This window comes from Quercus lobata, chromosome 8 (genome assembly GCF_001633185.2).
Source record: "Quercus lobata isolate SW786 chromosome 8, ValleyOak3.0 Primary Assembly, whole genome shotgun sequence".
Lineage (NCBI taxonomy): Eukaryota > Viridiplantae > Streptophyta > Magnoliopsida > Fagales > Fagaceae > Quercus > Quercus lobata.
In genome coordinates, this window is record NC_044911.1 from 32,703,223 (window position 1) to 32,728,957 (window position 25,735).

Sequence of the window (25,735 nt, forward strand, 5' to 3'; positions counted from 1 at the left end):
TAACTCAACCCTAACTTAGATTCATTTAATAATCGTGTCAAAATCACACAATCCTAACCCAACCTATTTATTAAGTGGGTTGACACAACACAATCCATTTAAACTATTTTAGAGGACAATTTAAGAAAAATAAAGCAAAAAGATTTTTTTTTTTTTTTCTTTCTTTATTTAGGGCAAAAAGGTTAAGGACTTTAGAGTTGCAATGAACTAACCATTGAAATTCTTTAATTAGTCAATTATATTGATGATTTGATTTTATGTTAGATTAAAATATCATTTATTTATATAAATCGAATCATTTTGAGTTAATTGCGGATTAAGCAAATCAACATAGACTCAATCCATTTATTAATCATGTTAAAACATGACAACTTGCTTTTAACACAAATCCATTTACACTAAACAGTAACCCACAAAGAAAAATGCAGTACTGTATTTATGGACCATATATATACAAAAATTACACTTTGTGTAACTTCGTAGTGTAACTTAAACCCATCTTTCTTTTATATATATATATATATATATATATATATGAATAACAGGGAAAAAAAAATCCAATTATGAATGCTCTGAATACCCAAATTGAAGTTTTTTTTTTTTTTTTTTTTTTTTTTTGCTGTAATCATGCTCATTCACGTACAACCCACGTATCCATGATCCAGCACAATACAACAGGGTTTGACTTGCCAATTTAAAAGAATGGAGCACTCCAGCAGTAGACTGAAAAAATCATATTAAGCTATATTCGCCAGCATCATACAAAATGGTAATTGGAAAAAGAGCGAGTTAAAGGAGTACACTTGTGCTAAATCAACTCCCCACCCCCCAAAAAAAATAATAATAATAATAAAAAAAAAGGGAAAAGAAAAAAATTACATACATATTAACTCTGATGACTTTAATTTGGATAACACATCTAAGAAACAAACTAACGCAAAAGAATAACACCGGTGAAAAGGGCTCGAGTCAAGCCCTAACTACATCTTCAGCAGGGATATCCTCTCCTAGTTCACATCCAATACATTGGCAAACACTCATGACAGTTCTTCAACAATACAATTACGCCAGTTTACTGAGGGCGTGTACTATGGCCTAGTGCCCGTCCACATAGAAGAGCATTCGTTGGAATCGGATATTCATCTCTCCATGAATTTGCTGGGGAATAGACACGGAGATAGAATTGCTGGCCTAAATACTGGCGAGCCCAGTTCTCAGACCTTACATTCCACATTCCCACATTGTCCAAAGGCATGTAAATTGCAGTCCATGAGTTGGGATACACCTGTGATATGAACAAACATAGAAATGGAATTTCTTAATTACATACTTTCTATTGCTATGAGATGATATATATTTGAGTCTCATATGTTAGATTCCCAGAGCAAATCAATTACTAAAATGCAAGTAAAAGGAACAGAAGAGAAATTTCATTTTGAGAGGAAGCCATAAACCAAATGAACTCAGTAGCAATTTTCCTGAAAATGGCAAACCTACCTGAACAGTGCTACGAGAAATTGTGTCTCTTAAATTGTAACTCAGTCGGTTTGCAGCTGACCACTGCCCTCCATCCATCCTGCACATCTCAAATTGATCATATCTTCAGAAATCTACAATATTGCTGTTGTACTAGCAGAAATAATAGGAAATAGAAAAATCCACATCTAAGTTTGCACTTTGCAACTTGCATACTTTTAACATCTCATATAATGGATGCGTGTGTGTTTGTGTGAGAGAGAGAGAGAGGGAATTTAGTGTAAAAACTGAGCAAGATAAACTTACCCCACAACAAAAAAGCTATGGCCATCTATGTGCCATGATTGCACAGTGTCTTCAGCATTCTCAAATACAATTTCAACATAACCTCTGAAATCAGCAGCCATGACAGAAGTCTGGAGATAACCACCTCCACCAGTGGGACCGTCTGAAACGCTTCCAAGGGAAAATATCCCTGAGATCTTGAAGTAGTCAGCAAGCTTAAGTGGCGTATCAGCTGGGATGAAAGAGACACCATTGACAGCATATCTCTGCTTGCCATTGATAATTGGAGCAGAGTTTGCGAGTCTTATTGTGCGTGTGGTGTTGATCATTCCATAATGGTAAGAACCTTGAGGATTAGGTCGTGGCCCACTTGCTGTGAGATTCCGTCTGGTATAATACATGACATAAAATAAGTAAGCTACCATATAGCTATTACCGAAAGTTCAGGAAATAATATAGCATGTAATTGACCAACAAAACCACATCAATACCATGCCATTTGACTAGGGGTGTACCCTTTGAGCTATAAGTTGAAACAGATCAGTTTGTTGATTTACATAGATCGTCTATTTGGAACATGCATAAGATCAGTTCCAATATTTCAATGAATTAACACCAGTTCAGTGATTTATAACATAAAAAGTGATGGCTCAATTTTTCATCCTATACAGCACTAGCACATATACAATCAGCTCCCAGATAGAATACAATAGTAAAGGTAGGTACCTGACAGATCGGGCTTGTTCAAGAGACCAATCAATCTGAGTTGTTGGCCCACCAGGGGGAGGGCCAGAAACACTCCCTGCAGAGTTACTGTAATGAAGAATGGAGGTTGTTGTGAGCACTTGGGAAGTAAAACGCGTTGACACAACAATGTAGTATTCTTGTGCTGGTTGATCAGCTGTAACTAATACAGAGTAGGATTGACCCAAATGGATGTCAAGGGAATCATAAGTGTTTTGGAGCGAGTGGGTTCCTTCCACCTCTACCAATAACATTTTGTGCCCCTGGATTCTGAAATTAATCGAGGTTGTAAGCCCCACATTTGATATCCGGAACCTGTAAGTTTTACCTGGCCAACAAGTTGGATAAAAATTCTATAAATACCATAGCCATGTGCATAATAATTTCCAGCATTCCTGCTTATCACAATAAATTACCTTGATCAACATTGAATGTGTACCCATTTGAACCACGACCATTGATAAGAAGCCCATCAGGGAAGGGAAGATCACTCCCACCGTCTAAAATTGCTTTCAAATCCTGCAACATTCAATATAAGCTTATAAATTTTTTTGGTAAGTAAAATGAAGGGATTAGTTAGAACTCAATATAGACTTATGAATAAACACATATAACATGCTTCATATTCGCCCAGGTATTTATCAATCACTATTAGCCATCCTATCTTTAAATTTTTGCAAGATTAATACGCATTGCATAATAAGGTACTTACGATTTATTCTAATCAAACTAACTTACAGTGTGATTTTGCTTGTACCAATCGCCAGCCAATATGGTATAATCTCCTGCAGGAGGTGGGAAAGGTACAGGAATGACTGAGCGGCTAGCAATTTGAAATCCACCATACCCTCCTGCAGCCTTGTGTAAGCCAAGGGAAGGGAAGTAGAAATAGCTACCAATCTGATCCTTGACTTGGAGAACATAAGTGAAGTTCTTCCCAGGTGGGATGGGGCAGTTTGTACCATAGACTCCATCCTGCCAAGAGTTCCTTCTCTGCTGTATACCATTCCTAAACAAGAATCAAGTCCCTTAAGTGGCCTATTTACCCAATCATGATTCTTTTAAGATGATTAATCTGAGATTTAATTCTTTTACAATGCATAAACAACAATATATGCATAATCTTGTAGGCCTTGTTTTAACAAAGGCTATTAAATTAAATCTGAAGCAGATAGACAAAGTGGGCTTCTGATGTTAATTTTTGCAATAAACATCATAGACCAGGCCTAAACCTATTTCTATATGCCCTGTAGTAAGAAAAATCTTCAGGCTTATTTTATGCCTGCAATTCAACAGAAACGGACAAGACCTACCATTTACCTCCTCCAATATACAGTAATCAAGTGTTTTAAAAATTAAATCCATCAACAATGACTATATGTTCTAGAATATATTGTTAAAATTGCACAAATACACGTGGATCCCACAATAGATTTACATGGATCTCACTTAGGAGATATATAATAAGCCTCATGGAATTTAGAAAATATTATAACAGTAGATCTATCAGGGTAAGCCTCATGTACTTAAATGACATTGGTTTTGCACTTCAGATAAGCAAGCTAGGAGATTGCTGAATGTATCCGTAAAATGGGTTCGCAGATAATGGACAGGAAAATACTAATGCTATAAAAAAGAAAAAGACAAGAAATTTAAATTTAGCACAAAGAACAAATCCACAATAATACAGACACACACACAAGAAAGTGGAGGGAAAAAAGAAAAGAAAAGGCACTAACCAAGAGAGAAGAAATGGCTCGTCCAAGCTATTGAAGACACTAATAATCAAGTTATCATTGGTGACAGAGTCAATTTGAGGCCCTGGAAATTGCCCATTAATCAATATGCCCTGTCACGTTATCAAAAACACATACTTCAGTAACCATTTCAAACTCTTTGAGAGAATAGAAATGAGTAAAGGAAGGTACCTGTTGTTTCACTCCAAGAGGGTAGATATCACCATAGGTGACATTCCAGTTAAAGAACCTGTAAGGGTCTTCACCACTTGCACAGGCCACTAGCAAGAACACCAATATCAGCGAACAAAAACTCTTACACTCTCCCATCTCTCACTCTCTCTAAAACCAAATGGGGTTCTTGATAAGAATGAAGAAATGGGACTGAAATGCACTAGGATGAGAAAACTTCAACAAAGAGATAACCAAATCTTTCTTTCTTTATTTCTTTCTTTACGTAAAGCTCCTACTTTCTCTCTCTCTCCAGTCTCTGTCTTCTTTTTCCTTTTTCTTTTGAGAGCTTTTTATCTCTTACAATGTCGGTGGTAAGAAAGAGCAAAAGGATTCTCAGAAGTGTTTAGATCTTCTTCTTGATGGGGTTTTATCATTTAATGTCTACTTTCGTTTGTATATAGCAGCGAAAACTAATAAATGGTGTGTGGGCATAGTATGAGCTGTACTCGTTGCAGGTTGTACAGTATCTATTAAACAAAGTAAGAAACCGAGTGTCCTCTGTTTCCAAGTTCCAACCCCCATGTCGAAACCGCGTTCCTGGGTATTAGTGATGTGGGAATGGGAGTGAGAGACAGTTTGAAAAATTGTATTTGAATGATTGATGCTGACTTTTTCTGACGTCGCTGGATTAAACTGTATATAATATGTATATATATATATACATATATTTTTTTTTCTGAACATGTAATAATTTAATTTTTATACATTTTTTAATTTTAAATGTATAGAAAAATGCCAAAAAATACTAGTTACTTACTCTTATAAAACTAATTTATTTAGTTTGTCAGAATATTAATAAATTTATTTATCCAAAAAAATGAATTTGACGGGGAAAAGATTTTAGCACCATCATAATTCATAACCAATTAAAAAAATTATTTGTAAGTCGCACGTGCTAAAGTTATTTTGGTGCAAACCTGTGAGCATTGGGGGCAAACTTTCTAGGATAGGGAAGGGAACATGATAAGAAAGAAAATCTCAAAAAATCTGATATTAGCTAATTTATCTCTTTCTCATAACAATTCTAAAAACCTTTTTAGATATGCTATAAGTTTCTTTAAAAATTTTATCTTCTCTCCGTGTATATATGTTAAAAATGCTTAATATTCTAAAAAAAAAAATCATAATAATTCTAGAATAAGAATTAAAAATCAATTTCTCATAATTGTCAATGTTATATGATTCGCGATAAGTATCAAGTATCATAAAAGTGTATTAAATGCTCATGAATGATACAATACACAAGTGCATATTGTATAAATCGTATCGTATTGTAAAATTATACATGATGTATGATACATAAACATGAGTCAAAATGAGTTTTATTATTAAAATTTGTGTTTTTATTTGAGTCCAACTAGTTATTAGGCTCGTTTTTAACACAAAAATTATTGGGTTACTTATTTGAGCCTAATAAAATAATATGTCCATGTGCTTTTTCTTTTCTCCTACAAAATTTGAACTACACAATTTGACACTTCACATTTGTTTATTTGCAAATTTCTTTTCTATACTGTGAATAAAGTATTAAATGACAAAATAAATATTTTTAAAAATTTTTCTATTATTTTTATAAGTCTAACAATCTATGATACCAAGGAAAAATTATTAAAATAAAAGAAAAATAAGAGATAGTAGATGCATGATGTCAAAAATTTCAATGAATAAATAATTTTGCAAGATGAACATGATAACATTGACTTAGATGGAGTTGATCACACAAGCTAATGAATATGATAAAAACAAAAACTATTATTTTGGTTAATATGTCATGTTTTATTACTTTTGAATTCAATCAATTTGAATGTGTATGTTATAAATAGGGGTGGCAAAATTTGACACTACCCGTGAACTCGACACTATTAATCCGTTTTTAAACAGGTCATGAGTTAAGGCTAAACGAGCTCGGGTCATATTCATGTTGACACAGCTAACTTGTTTAATAAACGGGTCAAGTTCATGTTCAGCATGCGAACCCATCTGACCCGTTTAACTTATAAATTTATTAGTTATTTTGATATTATTGCTTAATTTATAGTTGTAATTATATTTTGCTTTAGATATATGAGAATTGATAAAATTTATATAGGTTAGGTATAACCTATCAATCAAATAGATTATTAAATGAGTCATTTGTATTAACCTTTACACGACTTGTTAATTAAATGAGTTAAACATGACAGGTCAGGTCAACCTGTTTAATAAACAGGTTGTGTTCAGGTTGAAGATTCTTGACATGTTTATTAAACAGGTCAAGCTCAGATCAACCAATATAGCCGAATACACATGGCTCAACACGACATGAACTCGACCCGTGAACACAAATTGCCACCCCTAAATATACATTAATTTGATTTATTAAGTTATCTTTATTGAATATTATTACATAAGTAATGATTAAATTAGTCATTAGTTGAATATATTTCGAATTTATAATGAACATATATTTTACATGTATAATTTTTTTTAAAAAGTTTTATTAGGTGTTTGTACATCTTATGATACATGATATATAAAAATAAAAAATCGATTCACAATACAATTCATGTTTTAACAACTATGTTCTTTCCTATTTTGAAACTACATTTACTCCCTATCTTTTGGGAGAATGGTTCATTCCCTATTTCATTTTTTGTAATTGTTTTTTGTGGTTTGGTAAATGTGATAAAAAAGAAGAAGTGTTTGTTTGAAAAGTGAGAGAAATAATATAAATAAATAAAAAATAATATTTAAAAGAAATAAGGTTTAGAGTAAAAAATATGATGTTGGTGAAAATGAAAAACGATTAACTAAAATAGAAAAACTATATTTTTATCCAAATGAGTTGCCTCTAGGTTGCCCCCTATGGTCATTTAGCTTTGATACCAAATGTTAGGAACTTATAGGTAGAACTCACTTTCGAAAACCAATTTGCAAGGGGAGGATGTACAAGAGCTTATAAATACATGGTCAAGTTTACACTTAATCCATGTGAGACGTTATGATCGTAACAATTTACATGCTAGATAATATCTTGTTGATACAAAATGGCCAAAATCTAAAGCGTTGGATTATTATTATAATTTTTAAAATTTAATTATTTATTATTTTTTTAAAAGAAAAGATACAATCACTTTTTTATGAAAATTTGTTGAGCTTTTAGAGCGAAACGAATTTCTTTCAGTTTTTGGGTTTGTGAGATTCGATGAGTTTGCTTGATTTTGGTTAATGGGTTGGTTTCTATGGGGAGAAATTTGTCTTCTTCTTTATTATTGTAATTATGTGAAGATTCCCATTTTCTTCTTCTTGGGTCTTTGTTATTATTTAGAGCTGAAATTGAATTTGTATAAATATTTTGTTTAACTTGACCATTCACTTGAATGAAGTTTACAAATAATTTCACTTACTCTATCAATCGGCAATGAATTTCGACAACATTCATCTAACGTACTCAGGTCGAGTGATAGATTGATCCTCAACCTATATCTAACCAATCCATGGACACCATACTAATCTCAACTTTTATTAAAGGATTGAAAATTTTGGGCAAAAGTGAAGAAATATGGAGTTTATTGGCCTACATAGTTGACCATGAGAAGCATCATGGATTTTAGCAGAGTATAAGCTTTGCCCCAATATTAAAGAGTAATGTAATATCCTAAATTATCATGAACCTTGTCTGAGATCGGCAGACATTTTTTTATTGATTTGTTGTCCTATGCTCTTTTCAACTTTTGAATAAATGTTGGATTCAAAGCCGGACAAAGAAAACGGTGTCATGTGCATCAATAATGAGTAACAAATCTTAATGGCCAAGGAAGACTTTGGCTCCAAACCTTATGAAAAAGCAAGTTAAATCCACCATCACCATGCAAGCCAGTGTTCAAAACATATTTATTTGATTATTCCTGACATACACTTTTTCTTCTCTTTCCCCTTTTTTTCTTTGATTAGAAAATATTACGCAGCAGCAACACAGATAATCTAAAGTCTAAACAATGAGACACATATGTCGGTGTAATGAGTTTGGTTTAATTAATAGCACCCAAGCATCCTATATCTTTTGCTAAGTACTAAATTGAAAAGGAGGGGTAGATAAGATTAAGTAAATGCATTGCAAAAGAAGTACTATAATCTCAAAGTAATTAGCCACTTAATATAAAGTTCATCTAATTATCTTCTTAACAATGTTAGACAACAAAAGATTCAACAACTGAACAACAATCTTGGTGTAAAAAATTTGGAATTGATTATGAATCATGTCAAAGATAGGTCATATCATTAATGAGACACATGATTGAAGACAAGCTTATTTTTCTTTTCGAAAATGGGTATTATAACTCATAATTGAACATTTATTTTTTGTTATTACATTCATTATATATATACAAACAAAGTTTGGCTATGGATTAGTTTGTAGTCAATTACTACAACTTTATTCAATATCTTTTTTATTGAATATAAATTATAACAAATCCACCATTAAATTATATTTTTTCTTTCTTATATTCTCCATTCTTGCATTCTTTTCAGAAAATCAAAGATTAATAGTTATATAATCAATCACATGTTTAAAATTTTAAGTTTTTGTACTCTAAAATTATGTATAAAAAATAATTTTATGGATAGAAATGTAAATACATTCGAGTGACACGAAGTTTAATATGTAAAAAAATATAAAGAACATACAATCCAAATATTAGATTTTCAAAATATGTAATAATATTTTTTTAGTAGGAATTGTAACTATTAGCTATACAATTAAGTTTGTAACTAAAATTTACGTTTTTATTTTTAATTTAAATTTTAAAAAAAATTATTTATTACCTGTACCAATATACAAATTGCAAAGTCTATCAATGGAGGGAAAAGTTCTAGCTCATTAAGAGCCCATTTGGGAATAATTTATTTTAGCTGAAATTGAAAACTTTTGCTGAAAGTACTGTAGATAAATCTAAAAAATAATTAAAATAATATAGTAGGACTCATGAATAAGACCAAAAAATATAATAAAATTTATGAATAATACTAAAACTAAACTAAATAGTAAAAAAAAAAAAAAACTAACTTTTTAAACCAGGCCAAATCTATATATATATATAAAACCAAAGTCTTTGCTGGCACCACAATTTTCCACGTCAGCACAATATTTAAAAAATATATATATAACCGAAGCCTTTTCTAGCACCACAATTTTCCACGTCAGCACAATATTTAAAAAATAAAAAATAAAAAATAAAAAATAAAAAATAAATAAAAATTATAACTCCTCAAAACCCTAGCAACCTTACCCCTCTCTCAAGTTAAGAAATATAAGGTCACGGTTTCTGCAAACTCTCTCTTTCTCCAGACGTAGGAAGCCCTAAAGCATTCAAGATCTACAAAACCCTAGCAACCTTACCCCTCTCTCAAGTTAAGAAATATAAAACCACGGTTTCTGCAAGCATTTAAGATCTACAAAACCCTAGCAACCTTACCCATCTCTCAAGTTAAGAAATATAAAGCCACGGTTTCTGCAAACTCTCTCTTTCTCCAGACGTAGGAAGCCCTAAAGCATTCGAGATCTACAATGAACGGTATAGATTTTAGTTTATAAAGTTCAGTTTTTGTAAGGTTAGTTTTGTTTATATATTAATTAATACATAGTACTTTGTTCATCATTGAATACTCATATAATCAATTTCCAATTCAGTGTTCAAGAATTAAACCAAAATTCTAACTGTGCTATCATAAAATATTATTATTAGTATGAATTTTATGGAGTTGGGGTGTTCAAGAATTAAACCAAAATTCTTTTAAATTATCTATAATATTTTGTCCTCTGAAAATTTTATCTCTTTGATTTTAGTATATTGTGTTTCTTAAACTATAGAAAGATTTTCTTTGGTTTTTGCAAACTCTCTCTCTCTCCAGATTTAGGAAGCCCTAAACGCACAGTATAACATTCAAGATCTACAACTCACGATATAGATTTTAGTTTATAAAGTTCAGCTTTTGTAAGGTTAGTTTGTTTATATATTTAGTCCTTATGTTTAGGTTTAGGTTTAGGTTTTTTTTTTTTTTTTTTTTAATGTAAGGTTAGTTTGTTTACATCAGTTCTTTATCTCAAACTTTTATTTCTACCGCAAGAACTATTTAGGTATGTATCCCTTACAAGCATACATGAACTTAAATTGTCTTTTAATATATGCATGCTTTATTATTTTCTAATAGTTTTCCCGTGCATCGCACGGGTTAGCGACTAGTATACATTAAAAGTGGACCGGTGACCGGTGCCCTTCATAGCAGGTCCAATCAATGCTGAAACTTGAAAATAAACGAGTTTGACCTTATCTTCCAGTCGTAACACAGTTCTGGATCTAATAAATGTCATAAATACCTACAAAAAAGAAAAAAAGAAAAAAGAAAGACTAAATTGATTGATAAAACGTTTTGAATGTTATAGGTTTAAAATATAGTTGCCTTAAAATTTATGGAACTCAACAAAAAATTTTAGGAATTTTAAATCTTTTTTGAAATTCCACTTATACTATTTTAGTATTTTTCATTTTTATTTAAAATTTTAATTAAATATATCTTGCTAAAAGGAAACAAAAAAGAGATATTAGATATTTTGTTTTTCATTTGTGTAAACTTAACTTGAACTCAAGAAGGGATACGTCTACAACATTTTCATAACAAATTTTATATGGTAAGTTTTTACTTATTTTAATTAAAATCCATCATTAAAATGATTTTTTTGCTAATAAGTAATTGTCAGTAACAACTTTTCATTTAATATTTGTTGTTAAAATATTATAAAAATATTATAGACGTTGAACATAGCATTTCTGAACTCATATATGTTATTTTCAATGTGAATATGAAATCTAAAATTTTAATGTAGTTTTTGATGATTTTTATTTTTATTTTCTATTGTTAACATTTTTATTCTCCTTTAAAAAAAAACGGTTTTATTTAAAAAAGTTTTCAAATTAATTGTAGTGGGGATTAAATAATGTGGCCCAATATGGACGGAGCAGAGCCTTCGACCCTGCCCCGCTCAGCTCTACTTTAGTAACGTTACAGTACTTATTAGCCATTAGTACCTTCTGGCCTACATGTAATTAAGCCCGCACAGGGTCGCATCTGTTCTTGGGAGCCCAACCAAATACTGGACCACTGTGTTTTTTGCTTATATCAAGGGATTAGCGAATTACTAAACTACTGGATAAAGTTTCGGTTGCAAGGAAGGAAGCCCAATCTAATTGCACCATCTTTTCTTTTATCAATATATAGAGTCTCATTCCATCAAAAAAAAAAAAAAATATATATATATATATATATATATATATACAGTCTCATTGAATAAGAAATAGGGTTCAATTTCTATTTATACTAAAAATTGATTGTTGTCTTGGTATAATGATAAAGAATTATCATCAAGAGTGGACGTTTTATATATATTAACACCAACAAAATGAAATACAAGAGTTTAATTACAACCTCAAAAAGATCTCATTGTCATTATAAAAAAAAAACAAAAAAAAAAACCTAATAAACGAAAATATTTTATCGCACTTTGAATTCCAATGAAAATCACTTGTAATTAGAGGTGTACAGCTAACACGCCAAACCACCAAAATCAACTCGATCTAACCCAACTCAGTAAGTTGGGTTGGTTTTTAGGGGTTGGTAGGTTGGGTTGAGTTGTGAAATTTTTTATTTTTTTATTTTATTTTATTTTTTTTATACCGTGGGTCAGGTTGGGTTTGAGTCATAAGATTCACAAATTCATCTAACTTGACCTGACCTAACCCACCTATATTTAATATATTTTTAAAATTTTAAAAATATATTATACAATTTTTTTATTTACTTTTTTGCTTCTTTTTCTAAATAAAATCCAAACCCTAAGTTCTCCTCATATAGTTTGTATTAGTTTGGTATTATATTCAGGATTATTTGAATATAAATTTGCTCTTATTTGTGGTAGTGTTATAAACTTCTAATACTCAATTTAATAATAATAGTAATTAAAAAAAATGTCCAACTTGATTTACATGGGTTGGGTTGGACCCCTGTGATGGACTGAGTTGGGTTGAATTTTTTTAACTCACTATAATGAGTTGGGTTGAAAAACTCCCCCTCAACTCGACCCATGCACATTAATACTTGTAACTTCAACTAGTTGGGAAATTACCCAAGTGTTTTAAGTCTCTAATGAAAGGAGATATTATTCACTTATACTAGAGGAGTCTTCCCTCCTCTCAATGGGAGTGTGGATCATACCATAAGTTCCACACAAGAACCCACATCTCTCTCTCTCTCTCCCTCCCCTAAATATCCATTTTTGATATTAAACCTAAGAATCTTCTTCTTTTTTTTTTTTTTTTCCTCAAATTGAAGAAGAGTAATGCTTATTTTGCACACACTATTTAATGAAAAAAAGTGAGTAAAAGTATGCAATAGCAAATTACTCATTGTAAAATATTCTACGACTTCATATTGAATGTAGGATTCCAACTAAATCACCTCCTCGACTAGTTAGTTACAACTACTTGAATCAGATGCACATATTAAATGTTTTAAATATGTTAACGGCTTAGGTTAGGACCACAAAAGGCGTGGGCTTGGAGCAGCGAAATTAGCATCGAGGCTAGTGTTGCATTTGAAGGGGAATCATGACTTTGGCATGTGATACACCCACCCAATTGACTGATTACAAGAATTTATGACAATTCCTGTCACTTTAGCTGAAGCATCACAGATCCAAGCAATAGATGTTGAATAGAATTGTACTTAATACTTATTATCTTGGACTTGCGACAAAATGCGTCACTTTTCTCATGGACTAGTATAAATCACCCTTTACACCACGTTGTTTGTACCTTCCATTAAAAATAAAAAAAAGTTCACGCCTGTCACTCATGTTTTGTTTTTTACTTTTTTTATTTTTATTTTTATTTTCAGTTTTTGGGTAGATAGTGAGTAAGAATGGGAAGGAGGGTAGGTGAGATGTGTGAAAGTTCTTTTGAGGCCTCAAAGTGAACGGCTTAAAGATAAGCTTACGGTACTGTACTAGCCACCAATAGAACAAAGTTTCAAGCTTGTAAGCATCTCCATTTTTATTTTTAGTTTCTTTTTGAGCCATGCTGAAATTCCCAGTTAGCTATTTTGTTTCAACTCTTATTTTGTAGAAGGACACAGACAATACATAGGCATAGAAAGTGCTGATAATAGAAGGCAGTTAAAGCTAGAGAGAGAGAGAGAGAGAGCGAAGAGAAAGAAAGATGGGCGTGGTGAAGGAGGCAATAGGAGATGCCTTATTGACATCCTTGTGGGTGTTCAGCACACCATTGATGGGAGTTCTTACTACTATCATAGCTACATACCTTGGTGTTCAAGCCAATCCATTGGCAGGCTTTTTCATCACCACCAACATCTCCACCATTCTTGTGTTGTCTTTCAGCATAATTGGCGCAGCCTTGGGTGGTGCTAGCTTCAATCCATCCACTACTCTCTCGTTCTACACAGCAGGTCTTAAACCTGAATCCTCTCTTATCTCCCTGGCCGCTCGCTTTCCGGCTCAGGCGGCTGGTGGAGTGGGTGGTGCCAAGGCTATACTACAATTGATGCCAAGCCAATACAAGCCCAGGCTAAAGGGACCTTTTTTGCGAGTGGACTTGCATACTGGAGCCATAGCAGAGGGGGTGTTGACTTTTCTGATTAACTTTACTATCCTTTTTATTGTGATCCGGGGTCCTAAAAACCCACTTTTGAAGGTGTGGTTGATTGCTGTGGCTACAATGGGTTTGGTTGTTGCAGGGTCTGGTTATACAGGGCCTTCCATGAATCCAGCCAACGCCTTTGGCTGGGCATTTGTGAACGATCGACATAACAGTTGGGAACATTTTTATGTTTATTGGATTTGTCCCTTCGCTGGATCAGCTTTGGCTGCTTCGATCTTTCGATTTCTCTTTCTGTCACCAATCAAGCAGAAGAAAGCCTGAAGATACAAAATTTGTATGAGCTCTTGTCAAATGTCTTAAAGAGCTTAATTCCTTCTCTTTTCTTTTCTTTTCTTCTTTTCAGCTTTAGTAGCTTTATAGCTTAAGAAACAGTGATATGATATGTCAACTAAGGAGTATATATGTTATGCTTCCAAAGAAATGGGATTATGCTGGAACTGAAGAAGATGTGAAAGCGTACAGGGCAATTTGAATGTTTGAGCTAGCTTGATTCAGTGGACAGCATGCGTGGGTTGGTTTGGCTGCTCATAGGTAATCAAGACTACAGGGAACTAGGAGTAAATCGTCCCAGTCATGTAAGTTGCCATATGGGAATTCGAGGCATCCAAACAAGCAATTCTGTAATATGAATCTTCTCCTTAATATAAAACTGTTCCATGGGCTTTACATAGTGCATATATCATTCAAAACTATTGCTTACCTGCATTTTTTAGTCCATTCTGTGGAATTCTTTTCCAACTGCATTCCTTTAATTTGTGCTGATTTAGACTTGGGGATAATCAGTGTTCTTCTATTTTAAGGTCGTACCCCTTCACAAAAACAGTTCGGGTTTTAGTGTAATGGCAAGTGTCGATTGAGTCTTGAAATTAGCCTTAAAAAAAAAAAAAAAAAATGAAAAGAAGTAAGACTGCTTACCCATCAGATCTCCAGTACCATGTAGTAAATTAGATCTGTTTGTTTGGTAGGATAGTTTAAGTAATATTATTTGTATTTTTTTAAAATAAGTGTGAATGAAAATAGTGTAATATTGTTTAAAAACTAAAAATATGTGTTTAAGATGTTTTACTAAACGGATCTTAGTAGTGTGAGAACCATGTGTACTAGGTCTCCCAATTTATTTATTTATTTTAATTTTTGAAAATGCTAATTTATATTCTCAAACCCGTGATATGCCGCTTTTATTTTGTAAACCATATTTTAAGTGTCTTCAAATCCAGGCTCATCACCGTTAATTTGGAGATTAATTCACAATCAAATCTTAATTCACAATCAAATCAAATAATGGATGAGAGGCTGGGTTGTAGGATAAAATTTGCACAGAAAATTTTCAATATAATTTTTCTAACTCTCGCAAAAGATTGAGATTGAGGATTAATATAGTTGACAATTGAAAAGGGAAAAGGGGAAATTTTATTCAATCAAAAAGGGGAAAAGCAAAATTATATTCGAGTTTGGAAAAAGCACACGAAACGTAGCCAAGAAAAGGCATACAATATACAATAATATATATCATAAACATTAAAATTAAAACTTGGAAGTCTTTCTCACCATTGAAGAAAAGAAAACTCACAATATTCTAGTACATGAAACTTCTAATTTTAACAAGCATATTCTTGTTTAAGATACGATAGGATGAGTAAATTCATCACTACCACTACAATTAATTAATGCTCCCTATGTTTGCCTTCCACTATTTAGTTTTGTGAAAACACAAGGACAAAGGGGCAGATAGACTTTTGGACCATGTTTACAGTCTGCAATTCACGATCACAAAAGGTTACAAACTTGAAGTTGTAAAGGGGAACTCTTCTTATTGTAAGTACAAGAACATAGGATCATTACCAAGCACATTGCAGCAAAAGCAGCACTTAAATGGATGCATCTCACTGCTGCTCAGTGATTCTAGTTCTGTACAAGAAGATCAAAGGAAGCCATTCTCAAAAGACCGTCAAATGATCCAATTCCATAGCCTTATATAGGCCACACTCCTTAGCCTGATCCGTTTCCTCCCACCACCACATCCCTTCCTTCTCATACCCAAATGAATTATATCCATGAAAAGGAATACTGTTAAATAGCACATTTATGGCTAGAAGGAAGCTCCAGTATTCTTGGTTTTCCACATCTGCCACTGCATTCGACTTCAACAATATGCCAATCTCACCATCTCTTCCTTCAAATGAAGGGTCTACTTGAATAACCGGAGTGCCTTCTGTAGTTTCCGAGGACTGATATTCTTTTAGGCCAGTGATCCCAGCCTCAAATAACCATGCTTCAATCAAAGTGACATCCTCAGCTCTACTGCACAACCAGATGTAGGTTCCATGTTAAATTAGTGACAAAGGCATTGTGACAAAAGTTCATAAATTATTCTAGAAGTACTGAATAATAGACAAAGGCATAGTGACAAAATTCACAAACATTACGTTATATCAAGAAAATTGTGTGTCATTTTTCCTTTTACTTTTTATCCCATCAATATCATTATTTTCTTGAAAACTATTGGTACTTTTGTACTCTGCAGCATTGTTGTTACTTGTTAGGACAACAATAGCAGAAGTTAAGTGATGCATGCAGGCTGGTCAACAATATGTAGCTTACGCATTATGAAAAACAAAATTTATATATTAGCTATCAGTTAATGTGTAATGACTCTCTCTTTTTAGCAAATCCGAGCTTGTTCGATTTCCTATTCTTTTGCTTTTGTTTATATGCACCAGATATTTGTGTCCAAAGTTCTGGCTTATTAACAATGTTTAATAATTTCTAAATTCGTGCTGATATGAACCCTTTATTCCTTACTATTCAATGCCGTACTAAAAAATTTTCTCTCCACCAATAATGTCTTACTTTTTAGTATGTTTGAGTTATAATTATAACTTAATATCTAGTACCTATTGCATTATCCATTATATTTTATTGATTAAATTTGAAATTGAAAAATTCACATTTGGGTGAGATGTCAAACATATTAATTATGAACAGTTGCGGTTTTAGGAATTTTGTTTGGAGGGTCATTAAATTTTTTTAATAAAAACAAAAACTTGAATATATTGAGTTATCAACAAAAAAAAAAAAAATAATAATAATAATACATGAAGTTTTATGATTTTCTTCTACAAATTTTCAAATTTTGAATTGTTATATGATAATTCATTATGAGTATCTATTGCCAATGTGGGTAGCTATGAGCCTATGAGTATTTTATTTTGTTAAGTTTATCTAACAATTTTATTTTTATGCAGTTGTTATTATCTATTTGTTATTGTTTTTATAAAAATATTTTAAACTAAATGACTAAACTAAACTCATTAGCTTTGTATTAATTATTGACGCACATAACTACACTTATTTATATATAAAATTATACATTATGTGTCTACTTAACCAATTAGATGCTTGGACAAACACTAATTAACTTTACAATTTTTTTTCTTAAATTTTACTAACTTTATAACAAAAAGTTATTATAACATGATAACAACATACACATATGTAAGAAACCATCTCTATTTCCTAATTATTAAATTATATAAATTTATATTATATTTATATCATACACACAAACGTCCACACACATCATAATTCACACAAATAACATTATAACAAAAAGTAATGCACATAATCAATATTAGACACACTCACACATAATATAAATTTATAAAAAAGAGTGACACTTACAATTCACAAACACCTACTCTTTACTCTTAGAGTTGGAAATACTTATAATAAGGATGTGTAAAATTTAAGTCAGGTGTGCAAAAATATTTTTGAAAATAAATTAAAGTATTAAACTAACAAAAAAAAATTTATATATATAATTTTTTTTTTTTTTTGGGGTTGAAGTCAGGGGTTCATTTGAACCCCTTGAATATATAGAGTAGTGTTGCCTCAGACTATGAACGAGTACTAACTAATAAGAATGGAAGTTTACAGATGAATTAATGTATCATGCTAATAGAGTAGACCTTCCATCAATCCAGTGCACTAGAGTAGTTGATGTGACAGAAAACTGACACGTTGTTAATTTTGGACGTGTTATGTTCAATACTCAAATATATGGACAGAAGCCAAATACGTTTTTTTATATATATATATATATATATATATATATATTTGACAAATTCACATTTGGGTGAGACGCCAAACATGTTAACTATGAACGAGTAGTAACTAATAAGAATGGAAAGTTTATAGATGAATTAATGTATCATGCTGACAGTATAGACCTTTCATCTAGTGCACTAGAGCAGTTGATGAGATAGGAGATTGACATGTTGCTAATTTTGGACGTGTTATGTTTAGTACTTAAATGTATGGATGGAAGGCAAACACGTTTTTATATATATATATATATATATATATATATATATATAGACACACACACACTCCTACATTCAAAAAGATGTATTATATCTCAGTTTTTAAAAACCGAACCAAACCGACCGGTTGAACCAAGAATCGAAGACCAGTCCCGTCCCAAAAAAAGCCTAAACTCAGTGAATAACTGGAAAAATCAGTCAAAAATTGGTAAAAATCAAGAACTGGAGACAAATTCGGTTCTGTCCCTGATCCGATTTTTAAAACCATGTATCTCATCTTTTTTTTATTGAATAAAATAACATGTAGCAACTAACAACTAACAAGAATGGAAGTTTATATATAAATTAATGCATCATATGCAGACAGAGTATACCTCTTGACAAGGCTTCCATATAGTGTGCTAGAGCACTTGATGGGATAAGAGACTGACATGTGGCTAATTTCAGATATGTATCATGCACAGTACTCGAATGCACGATACATAAGCCAAATACGTTTATATATATATATATATATATATACACACACTTCAATGTTTAAAAGGATGTATTATACCTCTTTATTCTTGAATAAACTAACATTCAGTAATGTATATCTCTTTTTTCTTGAATAAACTAACATGTAGTAACTAATAAGAATGGAAGTTTATAGACGAATTAAAGCATCATGCCAATAGAGTAGACCTCCAGGGCAAGGTCATCCAATGCACTGCAGCAATTGATGGGAGAGGAGATTGGCACGTGACTAATTTTGAACAAGTGTCATGTCCGGTACTTAAATGCACGGGACAGATGCCAAACTTGTTTATATGTATATATACTATATCTCTTTTTTCTTGAATAAACTAACATGGCTTCACAATTGGGAAGAAGAAATAAATTCTTCGATATCAACTGAAGAAAGCCTCAAGATTGACTACTTGGAGGCATGTTAATAAGCATATTCACAAAGAAAAGGACATAATAAACATACCTTAAAGTTACAGTAGCATCATCTCCGGCTTTTTCAAAACGATCATCTTTTTCAATCTCTAGGGGAGAAGCTCCTTGAAGATCCTTAGCCAGCTTATCAGTATGATCATTTTTGGGACATTCATCAACCTTCTCAACCATCACTACAAGATATCATATAAAAAGAAAACCATAGTGCAATTCAATCAGACCCCACATAAATAATGTTCGTATCGCGCTCTTTAAATTCCATGAAGAATCAAACATACCAGGAGTAGCCAATGTGGTTGCTAGAGGAACTGTTAGCTCGCTCCTCTTAGGCTCTACATGAATGGGTTTCATCCAATATCTTCCTTCGCTAGTACCTGTCAAAGTTACTCCAAAAAGTAATGAAACTAAATGTATGCGAGAGCCAATTTGTAGGCCAATCATAATATTTATGCATATAATTAAGACCACCATGAAATTAGCAAAATCATTATAATCATCATCACCAACAACAACAACAAACACAAAGAAAAACTACTTAATTGGTTTTGTTTAGATTGAGAAAATAGTTTCTGTAAGAACCTGAATTTTTTTTTTATTACTTGAAACCCTTTTATCATGAGTTTTTAAAGAAAGAATAATATCTAAGATCAAAAAAAGAAAGAATAATATCTCTTTGCTGGATTTGGAAACAAACAAAAAAACAAAAACCCCTTCTGCAATGAAGCTTTGTTCCACTTTAATAAATAAAAAAATAAGGCTACCCCTCGTAAAAAATTTAAAAAAAAAAAAAAAAAACCAAAAACTTAGGCAACTAAATATTACAGTGTATATATATATTATGCATCAGGACAATAACCAAGTGTATGATCAGTAAGAACATAAACAAGTAAAAGGAAAAAGAATGAAAAAGAAGAAAAAAGAAAAATACCATTTAGCTGAGAGATTGCAGAAGAAGAAGAAGATGAAACAAGTGTGAAAGAAGAGGCAGCAACAGACAAAGACAAAAGAAGGAATTCTAGCTAGCAAAGCACGCTTCTCTCTCTGTCACTGTCATTCTTTCTTTGTGTCTCGTGGGTTAAATAACTATTCAGGTGGGAGGGAGAGTAGTGGTATTGTTAGGTTCGTTGAACCTAGACACTTCCCTGGGATGGTACGAATCCTATTAACAGTACTTTGAGACTTGAGAGTCATAGGACACGCGGATATGTCCAAGCATGCACAGATGCACTACTCTCTCCTCGTAAGCCAGCTTCATTGCTCCCCAACCTCTTTTTACAAAGAAGAATAAATAAAGTCTTCAATGTTGGATGGTCAAGATCACTCAACATCTCAACAAGTATTTTATTTTATTTTTTCATTTTTTTCAAGGCAATTTGTACTCTAATTCCAATCAGATTAAAATTTGCAAAATGTCTGGTGTAACAATTTTCTAATTTCTTGACAGGAACAGGAAGCATGTGTGTAAATTTTTGTTGTTTAATTGGGATTCCTATTAAATAATGTATCTCCAGGTTGGCACTCTAATTTCTTAACAATTATTTGAAAAATATTCTCTCTATCTCACTAATTTCATTGTTAAGATTTTTGTTTTTGCATTTAATAGTGTGCACACTCATTCATCAATATACCTTTAAATTGACAAAATTTAGTCTAAGCCCTAAATTGAGTTAATTGAATTTAAAGGATGGTAGAGTGTTTAAGTTTTTCAGCTTTAATTTGTTGTAATTACTTGATTATCTTTAATAAGATAATCAAGAGGGGGAGCGTGAGCTAAAGCGGTTATTAGGTTAAAGACTCAATCTTATTATTAGGAAGTAGCTGCAAGAAGTAGAGTTAGTCTGGAAGCCTTCTTTTTGGCTCTCGTGTGAGGGTTGTCATAACTTGTGTGTTATCTACTGTTGGTCATGTTGGGACCAAAGAAAAGTAGAAGCTTCAACTGTGTCAATAGCATTCTAACTAAAGTACACGACCTCCAAAATCAACATCTACAACCCGTCGCTACCCTTCGCCCTTTCAATGTTCATCTTCCCGTGTGAGGATGATCTACTTAAAGCCAGTGATAGGGAAAGAGCAGAGACTCAGAATAGAAACTGGCGGGGTTACCTCAATGTCAGGATTTTCACCAAAGAGTTGACTTCGACGGTGCGATGGATAAGGTATCCAGAAACCCCGCTTTCGAACATCTTCTAACCAATGGCTGTCTGTCCAAAAGAAAGACCCTAGGAATATGGCTAAAAGCGTGATTCCGCCTATCTCTTTTACAAATATCACTTTTTCAATATTGTTACCAATCTATTGCTAACATAGGTATAAAAAGCCTTAACTACCCATTCATGTCATGTTTGGAGTTTCTAGGCCCGATTCTTTGGTTCGTAACGATCAAAATGAACCATCCACAAGATAGAGATAGTATTTAATTAATGCCATGCAAACAAAAGGAAAGACTTTAGATTTGCTAGCTCGGTAAGAACAATCGGAATACAAGGACGCAAGGACGAAAACCCAATCACGAGGGGGAAAAGCACCCCGGAGGAAATAGCCTTATATTCGATCAATGACGAGCAGAGGGGCCTTTTCTTGCTCGTTAGCGCCCGCTTACCCCTATTTTCTTAGTTTTTTCATAAAGGAACTCAAGTTTAGCCTTTTGACAACCTTACTAATAGAAAGGGGCTAGCGCACAATGGCTTTCTCTGATATGGGCTCACTTCTTCAAGTGCACCAGCTGAAAAAGCCCCTTCCCTTTTTCAAAATAATAAGGTTCATAGCTCCAACCTAAACAAGACATTTTTATGCCCTTTTTTAAGGTTGGGTTACTGGATACGGGATCCTCATAGTAGGCTAGACCAACATCCAACTGAGAGAGGATCATATGAGACAGAATGATCTACAATCCAAAGCCTATGCTGTGTGTGTAGCATTTAGGGATGGCAACGGGTCGGGTTCGGGCCGGGTTTTTCCATACCCGGACCCGACCTGCGGGTCTTAGCCTGCGGCCCGGACCCGGCCCGTTTACTAAACGGATTTTTTTCCGGGGCCCGAACCCGCCCCCGCAGGGCTCCACGGGCCCTGTTTAGGCCAACCAGATTTGGGCCCAACCCAAAAAAAAAAAAAAAAAGAAAAAAAGAAAAAAAGAGAAGAAGAAGAGGATTGAAGCCTAAACAAAGTCTAATGAAAATCTAATCACACTTTCCTCTTTTTTCCTCCTGAAAATGCAATCTATCAAAACTAACTATTCCTCTTTTTTCTCACACTTAATCGGTAACCAAACAAAGCCAGAAAATCACGATTAACAAACCCAAAATCACAAACAAAAAAATCCCAAAATCACAAACACAGAAATCATTGAATATACATGTTTAAATAAAAATAATTACAATATTTTCTCGACTATTTTCTTGCCATTCAAACGGATCCAAGATCTAACAAACCAACCCATTTTCTCAGCTTCTTTTCTCGGTTGAATTGCAAAGACAGTACAGCGATTTGATAGATATTCTTCAATGACAAGTTGTTTGGGGGTTTGGTGGCTTTGAATTCGCTGAGGAATAGTGGGGGTTTTGATCAGAGGGTGAAGGAAATGTAGAGTATGAAATGTCCATCGGATGATGCTGCACCTGCATCGCTAGTGTACGGGTTTTCTAGGCTTGGTTGGGGCTGTCGTGGTGAGAAGAGAGCAGAGTGAGTGAGGCTTGGTTGTGGTTGTGGTGGTCAGAGGAGAGGAGAGTGAGTGAGTGAGAGTGGGAGAGGAGAGAGGGAGAGGAAAGTGAGGGAGGCGTGTGTGTGAGAGAGCTGAGAGATGAAGAGGGAGAGGCGGAGCTGAAATGAGGAGAGGAATAGAAAAATTTAGGGTTTTAACTATATATATATGTGAGGGTAATTTAGTAATTATATATATATATATATATAACCGGGTCTTATCCGGGTCGGGTTTCTGGTTTTTTGATAAAACTCGGACTCGACCCGGACCCGCTTCGGGTTTTTTTTTTAAAACCCATACCCGACCCTATTCTTTATCGGGCCGGGTAAAATCTGGCCCATTAGGGTTGGGCCGGGTCGGGTATCCGCGGGTCGGATCTAAATTGCCATCCCTAGCAACATCCCTGTTCAAAAAGTAATATTTTGAGGCAATGCAATTGTCCTTTGCACAACTTAACAAATGATTTTGATCTACTACCGCTAACCAGTTCTGACAACTGTTTACTACTTCTTTTCTAACCACTGCTTTCCTTCCCCTTCCTTTTCCAGTTAGCGTTGTCTCTTGCTTGTTCCTTTCAGGATGAGAGGACTGGGAATGAAAGAATCCATATTTTATACTTATAAACAAACAAGATCAGGTGGGACAATGACTGGCCTTTAGCTCATTCGATCAATGACGAGTAGAGGGGTTTCCATATATATATATATATATATATATATATGGAAACATTTGAATTTTTGTTAACTTTTCTTTTAATGTTGCCATATAAGTTTTTAATTTCATATTTTTCTACATCATCATCATAATAAATATTTTTAGTTTGATTTTTAGAATTACAAATAATTATAAATCATGTTAGTTTAAACTAATAAAACTCACTATTTATTTTAATTAAGCAACCTAATACTAGATAAATTCTAATGAAATTAGATTTGATATGTATTTTTTGAACAAATTCTAATTGAATTAGGAAAGTGTTTTTTACTTACAAATTGTCTAATTTAAATTTTATTTACTAATTAATTGATTGAACACACACACAAACATTTGTTTTTCAAACTTTCTCATGTATTATAAAAGAGTGGTACTAAAGGTACCATTAATATAAACATCTTTTAATAGAGTTGTACTAAAGGTACAAACTATTTTACAAATTGTTAATGGAGTGAATGATTATTAGTAAGTAAAAAGTAATATCAGTTGTAGGCCTGAATAAGACTTAGCAAAAATTTATCACATTAACGGTTTGTAAAAATATTGTAAAAAAATCTATGATTGTAACATTACTCCTTTTTATAATGTCAATTATTTTGAAGTAACGAAGATTTCGGAAATAAAATATAAGAAATTGAGCATTTACCTTTTTATTATTATTATTTATTTATTCTTTTTAAGCAGCAACCCAAAATAGAAAAAATGATTATTTATTGTAGGACAAAAGGTGTAATTAATTTTGTGGCCATGGTGCCATGAGCAGTGAGCACGGCACCGCTGCATCAATGATCAATGAGCAGCGGCCAGCGAGCACAACCTTTTTGCCTTAGTGCTAACCTTTACAAAAGTTATTCAAAGGCACTAAAATACGTCTCACTGCCTTAAATCTATTGGCCCTACAACCCACAAGAATAAATAAAACGAAACATTGTCACAAATCTACTTGCCTAGCAATTCAAAATGTGTAGTAATAAATAGATTTAAAAACCACGTTGTAAGTTCAAATAGCCAATCACATTTTTGTTTTATTGTTGTTATTTATTTATTTATTTTCTAAAGACTATTGGTAATTTGGTAGCGTGTTAAATTCGGGGACTTAATTCAGTATATTATATCTATAATTGAAGTCCAGGTGCATAGAGATTCATATTGTGTCATTTTTGCATTAAGCAATGATTACATGAGCAGAGATGAGCTACACTCATGTGTGGGGGGTAATTCTTAAATCACCTTCATGGCTTCATCAATGGGGGCAGACCACAGATATGGAATTACCAATATATATCTAAAACAGAAGCCGGATTTGAATCTTTATGTGGAAAATCAAAGAAGTGACTCTGCAAAAGGGTCGAACAAATCAGCACAGAGTTGAAAAATTGGGACAATGAAAAGACGAGTACATTGAGTTTGATAAAAAGAAATGTGGATGGCTATGAGTGACTCTCAAATGCTGCTCATCATGTTCGACGTAGGCCACAGAGTACTGATAAAAAAGGACACAATTAATATTATAATCGCATTTTGAAATTGAGGGTCTAATATTTTCTTCTTCTTTTATTTTATTTTATTTTAATTTTTTCAGATGAATAACTTCTTATTTTAAACCTTCCATTAAAAAAAAAAATTCTTATTTTAAACCAACTAAAACTATAATAACCTCTTTTTTTCACCCAAAAAAAAAAAATCATAATCTCTTATGCTAAAAAAAAAAAAACAAAAAGAAAAAAAAAAACTAAAAATATAAAGTACAAGCAGCTCAAGAGCTGCAAATTAATCAAAATCCTCTATTTATATATATAGAGCACCTAAATAGAAATAAACATTTTTTTTTCTTTTTGAGAATTTGATAGTTACAATAGTGGTGGAGAAAGGAAT

The 25,735-nt window shown here is 32.7% G+C and overlaps 3 protein-coding genes across 4 annotated transcripts; 1 reads left to right on the plus strand and 2 right to left on the minus strand.

Moving 5' to 3' along the window:
* Positions 1-719: 719 nt before the first annotated feature.
* LOC115956012 (L-ascorbate oxidase homolog) lies at positions 720-4,968 on the minus strand. Its single transcript, XM_031074462.1, has 8 exons — positions 4,434-4,968; positions 4,245-4,354; positions 3,244-3,514; positions 2,922-3,024; positions 2,488-2,833; positions 1,783-2,148; positions 1,498-1,576; positions 720-1,285 (listed from the first exon to the last, which is right to left on the minus strand). Exons 1-8 carry the CDS (start codon positions 4,569-4,571, stop codon positions 1,073-1,075), a joined length of 1,626 nt encoding a protein of 541 aa, XP_030930322.1. The 5' UTR covers positions 4,572-4,968; the 3' UTR covers positions 720-1,072.
* An 8,432-nt stretch (positions 4,969-13,400) lies between these two features.
* On the plus strand, positions 13,401-14,877 carry LOC115954416 (aquaporin SIP1-1-like). Its single transcript, XM_031072266.1, has one exon. It carries the CDS (start codon positions 13,727-13,729, stop codon positions 14,444-14,446), a length of 720 nt encoding a protein of 239 aa, XP_030928126.1. The 5' UTR covers positions 13,401-13,726; the 3' UTR covers positions 14,447-14,877.
* Positions 14,878-15,709: 832 nt separating this feature from the next.
* On the minus strand, positions 15,710-20,541 carry LOC115954972 (5'-adenylylsulfate reductase 1, chloroplastic-like). Of its 2 annotated transcripts, none has more exons than XM_031072986.1 (4): positions 20,378-20,541; positions 19,728-19,823; positions 19,481-19,622; positions 15,710-16,483 (listed from the first exon to the last, which is right to left on the minus strand). In XM_031072986.1, exons 2-4 carry the CDS (start codon positions 19,798-19,800, stop codon positions 16,123-16,125), a joined length of 576 nt encoding a protein of 191 aa, XP_030928846.1. In that variant the 5' UTR covers positions 19,801-19,823; positions 20,378-20,541; the 3' UTR covers positions 15,710-16,122. The 2 variants fall into 2 exon arrangements, with proteins under 2 accessions (XP_030928846.1, XP_030928845.1); XM_031072985.1 differs by having other exon boundaries at positions 15,710-16,486; positions 20,378-20,531.
* Positions 20,542-25,735: the final 5,194 nt, after the last annotated feature.

Bases quoted from the DNA above. Each gene is read 5' to 3' on its own strand.
- LOC115954416 (XM_031072266.1), top strand. From the start codon at position 13,727: ATGGGCGTGGTGAAGGAGGCAATAGGAGATGCCTTATTGACATCCTTG.
- LOC115956012 (XM_031074462.1), bottom strand. From the start codon at position 4,571: ATGGGAGAGTGTAAGAGTTTTTGTTCGCTGATATTGGTGTTCTTGCTA. The intron at 3,515-4,244 runs GTTAGTGCCTTT...ATTCTTGTTTAG, and splicing joins GAGCCATTTCTTCTCTCTTG to GAATGGTATACAGCAGAGAA. The intron at 1,286-1,497 runs GTAGGTTTGCCA...TTCATATCACAG, and splicing joins TTTCTCGTAGCACTGTTCAG to GTGTATCCCAACTCATGGAC.
- LOC115954972 (XM_031072985.1), bottom strand. From the start codon at position 19,800: ATGAAACCCATTCATGTAGAGCCTAAGAGGAGCGAGCTAACAGTTCCT. The intron at 19,623-19,727 runs GTATGTTTGATT...GATATCTTGTAG, and splicing joins AACCACATTGGCTACTCCTG to TGATGGTTGAGAAGGTTGAT. The intron at 16,487-19,480 runs GTATGTTTATTA...CTGGTTGTGCAG, and splicing joins GATGCTACTGTAACTTTAAG to TAGAGCTGAGGATGTCACTT.